At 37.9% G+C, this 6,224-nt stretch overlaps 1 protein-coding gene across 1 annotated transcript; it reads left to right on the top strand.

The window, feature by feature from the left end:
* The first annotated feature begins 230 nt into the window (after positions 1–230).
* Positions 231–5,399, top strand: LOC113050537 (GEM-interacting protein-like). The gene is made up of 6 exons (XM_026213573.1): positions 231–629; positions 1,036–1,173; positions 1,740–1,942; positions 2,784–3,090; positions 4,281–4,383; positions 4,687–5,399. The coding sequence occupies exons 1-6, from the start codon at positions 387–389 to the stop codon at positions 5,211–5,213; spliced, it is 1,521 nt and encodes a 506-aa protein (XP_026069358.1). The 5' UTR covers positions 231–386; the 3' UTR covers positions 5,214–5,399.
* Positions 5,400–6,224: the final 825 nt, after the last annotated feature.

Here is a 6,224-nt window from a genome sequence, read left to right as displayed (position 1 = left end):
TTTTTCTGTGAAGAAAATAAATGTGATATCCTGTTGGACTGTGATTGTTATAATACTGCCAGAATTTTTTTTTCCCAATTTATTTCTTTTTTTTCTTTTTTTTTCAGAATCATGTTTAAGTATATCTTGTAATGCATCACCTTAATGTATTTTCAACTTTTTTTTTCGTCTTACACCCAAGTTAAAATGTTTTATATAATAATTTAAAATTCTTTGGATTATGATACTGACCTTAAGTTTACCATGTAAATATATTTGATGCTAACAAACAAACAAACAGAAAATAAATGGGATTTTTACTTGGTGAACCCAAATATTGTGCTCTATTCTTAAGATATTTAACCTCAGTTTATTTCTGGTGATGTACTATGGTGAAGTAGCTGGATATGATTACTTATCTCACTGTACACTGGTCAGAACATGGCAGACTGACAGCTGCTCTCTCTTGCCAGTGTGGCCTTGCAGTCCACAGGAAGTGCCTGGAAGTGTGCCAGATGGAGTGTGAACACAGGAGAGGCTTCATCTTTGGGATGGAGCTCTCCCTGCTTCCCAGAGAGATCCAAGACTCCGTGCCCTTCGTTGTCCTGCGCTGCACCGAAGAGATTGAGAGCAGGGCTCTTGGAGTCCAGGTAGAAACTCAGTACATTGATATATAATGTTGTGAAGAGATGATGGTGCTTGATAAAGTCACAATCAAATGGAAGTAGCAACAGATCTTTTCTTCTGTATTGTTATGTACACAGTTGTATTGTATTGATATGTATAAGGATATTATATAAAAAAGTTAGGGAGCTTAAATGTAGGACATGGACATGAGTCAGTCTGGAGGCTTTGGTTAGCTTGGAGTTGACTAAGTCGCCTAGTGCTTTAAGTATCTGTAACCGATTTAGAGTTGTGTCGTTGTGCGAGCAGTTTGAAGTAACTGGCATCATACCACCCAAAGCCACCATTACCAGCAAAGTCTGCGTGGCAAAGAAGAATCAAACTTTAAAAAATGAAAAACCTCAATCTCCTTGTCCTTTTCTCTATATCTAGGGAGTTTACAGAATCAGTGGAGCCAAACCTCGTGTTCTGAAGTTATGTCAGGCTTTGAAATCCAGAAAGACCAAAGTTGACCTGGGTGACCTCTCACCGCATGACATCACCTCCGTACTCAAGCATTTCTTCAAAGAGGTAAAACACACACACACAACACACACACATAAAAAAGTACAACTGAAGTAAAGTAAAACAAAAATCTATTCTCCAGTCATTTTCTCATTTCCTAAAACCAAGGCTGTTGCCATTTCTTGAACATTGAGTGGACCAATATTTATTTATTTTTTAAGGCACTAAATAAAAATGAAAGGATTTAAAGAGATTTAAGAGTATAAAGAAAAAGAAGATTGGTAAAAAAAGAAATACATAAATAAAAACAAGTGTTGTAAAGTAATCCATTTGAACATTTTGAACATTTTAAAATACCCACACCTTCACTTTTAATCTAATTCCAATTAACAAATAAGCAAAATAACTTGTCTTGTACAAATGACATGAATCATGTAAATGTTAACCTATATTGTCTGTTATAACAACAAACAGAGTGGTATGTAATGCAGTGCAGCTGGGCAGCATGAAGAATATCACATATTGGGGGGACAATTTGGCTATCCCTTTTTTATGGCCTTTTTTGTATCCCTCAATGTCTAATGTGGATACAACTGCTTACATGCGTAACACATCATCTTCCTCTTTCACAGCTTCCAGAGCCTTTACTCACCTTTGACCTTTACCATGACTTCATCAATGTGGGTAAGGAGATTCAGAGGCTCAGTGAAAAGGAACATGTTGCCGAGACTGCTGGGATTGTGGAGAGTATTTTGGTCAAACTCAGAGAGCTCATCGGACGACTGCCTTTGTGCAACTACAACACAGTTCAGCACATGATAGCCCACCTGAACAGGTACCATACTGTGTCAAATCACATTACAGTGTTTCCTAAAATTAGCTAAATACTTCCTGTGCATCTGAAATCAGCTCATTCTTCGGAACACTAGCGAAGATCGTCACCCAGCAAACTTTATTACGTTATTATTGTTTGCTAAAATGGAAACCATAAATAAAAAAATTAAAAAAAAACGTTTGGGCTAGTTCCTAAAGCAACATTTTTCATTTTTGTTTAGTTTACCTAAAATAACTAAAACTAAAATCAAAATGAAAAATTAATAAACACTATATAGACGTTAAGAAAATGACAAAACACAACAAAATAACTAAAAGTTTAACTAAAATGAAAATGAAAACATAAAATATACAAATAAAAACGAATTCAAAATATGAATAAAAACTATAATAGTATCTCAATGATACTAAAATAACACTAGTTCATCTGCTCGTTATTGTTTTGACAGTATTTCATTTTTTAGATACTATTTAGAATATATTTCAATATGGTATTACTGAGAGCAAATGTAGCAAATTGCCATCTAATTCAGTGTTGTACTATGTTAGGTCAAAAAGAGTATTGAACAAACATGTTCAGATTGGCCTGTATGTACCTATAGATTTGGGTGTAATTGTGTTTGAGTGAGAAAAGAGTTCATGTCATTTATTAGTAGTCACAGAATGCCAAATGTAGTGCCAAAGCAATGGAAAACGAGCCACAGTTTAGCCCACTAAGAATGTTATAGTGCTCACTGTGTGAAGTTTATAAAAAGAGATCTATGTATTGGACAAAGGAATTTAAGTTACCACTCATCTAAATAATGCAGCTCGCTAATAATCTGTCACAATCTTCTCTTCAGGGTTGCAGAACATTTTGAAGACAACAAGATGTCTCCAGGAAACCTGGGCATTGTGTTTGGCCCCACTCTCCTGCGGCCCCTAGTTTCCGGAGACGTGTCGATGATCGCTCTTCTGGAAACCAGCTATCAGGCTCTTCTCGTGGAGTTCATGATCTCACACTATGACCACGTATTTGGTCCCGCAACGAGATCCAGCACGCCTCTGCCTCCGCCTCCCACGGCACCCCTCCCGGACACCCCTCCCAGAGCCTCCTGTTCCTCTCAGGATGCTGGAGCCTCAGCCAAGGAACGTCCACGCTCACTGGAGGTAGGCAATAAGAACTCGACTTCACGCAATCAGCAGCTTCACGCCAAGTCAAATAAACACAGGCCGTGCTTTAAGCTGGCTGTTGTCATGACAAAGCTAAAAGCTCACCTCGGGTGGACGTGCCCATGCGGGCGACAGAGTTCATCTTGATCTGCTTGAGCCTCTCTTGCACCGCTTGGCCCTTAATTGTCCCGCCGTGCCCGTGGAAAGGCCTGGAGGGATTAAACGCTTATTCTGTGAAGATTACTTTTGCTTGCCTGTGTGCTTGTGTTAGAGCCTTACCCCTGTTGCACTCTGCTTTAGCTCCTTACCAAGTTGTTTCCTACAGGAAAGTTTGGAGGATGCTAATAGTTATGCTATTAGACTAGTCTCCCCTATCTGGAGCAGTTTAACCATATAAAGAATTCTCATTAGCAAGAACCAAAACAAAAGTTCGGAAGGTCAAAGGTTTCCACACGTTAAGATAGTTTAGTAGTTTCCTCCGAATAGTTTCTCACAAATACCATAGAACTGAACCAGCATATTTAATATTACCAACACTGATCAGCAGATGTTTAATAGTATGATATATTTTTATACAAGAATAGTATTGCTATTAAAAAACAACCTGAAAAGTATTGTCTTATTATTAAACATACGGTACAAACAGTAAAACTTTGGAATATTTGAGTTTAAAATAACTTCTCTATTATTTTTTATTCCTGTGATGCAAAGCTAACTTCTCTATTATGTTTTATTCCTGTGATGCAAAGCTGAATTTTCAGCATAACTGCTGTCTTCAGTGTCACATGATCCTTCAGAAATCATTCTAACATGCTATATTATTACAAGCAATGTTGTAAACAGCTGTGCTGCTTAATACTTTTGTGGAAAGCATGATTTATTTACTAACTGAACAACTGCTAACTGAACAATTCATTTGAAATAGAAATCTTTTGTAACATTATAAGTCACACTTTTTAAATGCATCCTTTCTGGATAAAAGTGACTTAAAAAAAAAAAATCTTACTAACCCCGAAGTCGTTTTTAACGATAATGTAAATCATAAATCTTAATTGAAATTCACTGACGCTTTATTAACAAAATACTACTAAAATATTATAATATAGCGATTTAGAAAATCAAAATGATCCTTCTGCCTTATTGGCTCTGAAGCCAACTTATATTCCAAACTTTTATCATTTTAACAGAATCGCACTATCAAGAGAGATTCAAGTGAGGGTTATATTTCTGACAAGTCATCATCCAATGAAGCAATGGACCAGCTGAGCCCAGAAGCCAATGAGAGAGCAGGTAGGCGGGCTTTAAAAAGACATTGACCTTCAATATCAGCTAGCTGCTTGCGCAAACTATTTGCTCTGTGTTTTTGTGCCTTTGCCAGTCATTTCCTTCCTGTTGTCTTAAGCAAAGCTCTTTCAATCAAACTGTTGACTACTATAAGATGCTCAAATATAGTTTTTGTTCTAAATGTGTGAATAGATCAGAGACATTTTTTTAAAACCACTTGATTATAATCTTTATATAATCTTTAATTAGAAAAGAGAAACTGGTAAAGATTTGTACTATGATATTGGTTCTGTTCTGTATCTCTTCTAGTCCTGGCTATGAGGGTGACAGCATCTCCTCAGGTGTATTTGGAGCAGGCTGCAGAAAGTCAATTACAAACTCAGTCGAGGGCTCACTTCAGCAGGCAGCCAGTGAAGTACCCCAGACAGGGTTCGGCAGGAGCGCAAATGCGCACAGCAAGCTCTCAGTCACAAGATGAGGATAATTCTGGGAGCAGGGAAGAAGTCGTTTCAAGAAGCACAGACAGCAGTCGCAGCTCCTCTCCTGAGCACCAGACTCCGATGAAAACTCACTGCCGACTACATGAGACCCCCATCCCACAGAATAAGACTGCATACACCCCTGAGACTCAGACTGCACCTCATGCAGGGGTAAAAAGAACTGAATCGGATGAGGGGGTTAAAGCAGTAGCTTCTGCATTCAAAGAACATGTGGGAGAATTGGGAAAACTAAATACCAACCAATCCAACAACACCCTGGGGGGGAGAGAGCGCCTGATCCGACTGAAGCTAAAGCGCAGTGATTCAGGGAAGGGCGAGCAGCTCCATTTTGTTTGACTGTAATTGAAGCAGAACTGAAATGTTTACTTAATTTCTGGAGTTCCTTAAATTCACTGGAATGCATCCCATGTCGGGCTGTAATATATTTTTAGCATGAACTGCACATTTTTCCTGCTTTCCTGCACATGACATAAATCGCAGTACAGATGGTAGTTTCCATTCTCGCTGGAAATTTGGCACAGATTTACCTGTGTTTATTTGAGATGCATACACAGCCTTTCTTGTATAGATGTCTGATGCTGAATCATGACTCCTTTGGGAAGAATATGTAATATATGGAAAACAAAACAAATAAGTGGCTACTTGTTTTTTTCAGATTCTTCATAACCACACTGTTTTTAGTATATCTACATTCTTAAACAACAGCACGTCTGTTTCCAGCTTTTTTATATTTGATCAATCGCAATAATAATAGGCTAATTTCATAAGTTTAGCAGATTTAGTCTATGCCATAATATAGAGCTCTACGCTGTAATAACTTTGGAACGCCACTAAAATGTTAGACTAAATTAAATGATGTTTAACAGATCTTTAGGTTTAAAGTTGGAAATTAGTTAGCCTGATAGTTAAAAATGTCAGTTCTTGCATATCGCCTCCAATGACTGATGTAGGCTAACATGAAATGGGAATTATTATTTCAAACACATCAGGGCCTACCTTATAATGTTATGCACTAACTGTCAATTTACCTGCTCATTATTTGTATTTCATATAAGCCTAACTTTAGCCTAGGGGTTCTCAACTCTGGCCCTCAAAGTCCATTGTCCTGCAGAGTTTAGTTCTAACTCTGATCAAATTCACCTGCCTGTAACTTTCTAGCAATCCTACAGAGCTTGTTCATGTGTGTTTGATCAGGGTTGGAGCTAACTCTGCAGGAGAGTGCCTAATAATAGGCATGGAGCCACGATTTGGCCACTAGATGGCAGACGCGATGCGCGTGGACATGGATGCGCGTTCCATTTGATTTTATTAGAACCCTTTAGCTCTTAATTGAGCATAATAATTAGC

Source organism: Carassius auratus, chromosome 3, assembly GCF_003368295.1.
Source record: "Carassius auratus strain Wakin chromosome 3, ASM336829v1, whole genome shotgun sequence".
In the NCBI taxonomy this organism is placed as follows: domain Eukaryota; kingdom Metazoa; phylum Chordata; class Actinopteri; order Cypriniformes; family Cyprinidae; genus Carassius; species Carassius auratus.
The sequence above is the reverse complement of the archived record's forward strand: the minus strand, read 5'-3'. Positions and strand labels throughout refer to the sequence as shown.

What these genes read in the sequence shown, in the direction of transcription:
- LOC113050537 (XM_026213573.1), top strand. Translation starts at nt 387, where the DNA reads ATGATTACTTATCTCACTGTACACTGGTCAGAACATGGCAGACTGACA. An exon ending in GCAGGGCTCTTGGAGTCCAG is followed by an intron (nt 630 to 1,035) that starts GTAGAAACTCAG and finishes CTCTATATCTAG; the next exon opens with GGAGTTTACAGAATCAGTGG. An exon ending in AGAAGCCAATGAGAGAGCAG is followed by an intron (nt 4,384 to 4,686) that starts GTAGGCGGGCTT and finishes TATCTCTTCTAG; the next exon opens with TCCTGGCTATGAGGGTGACA.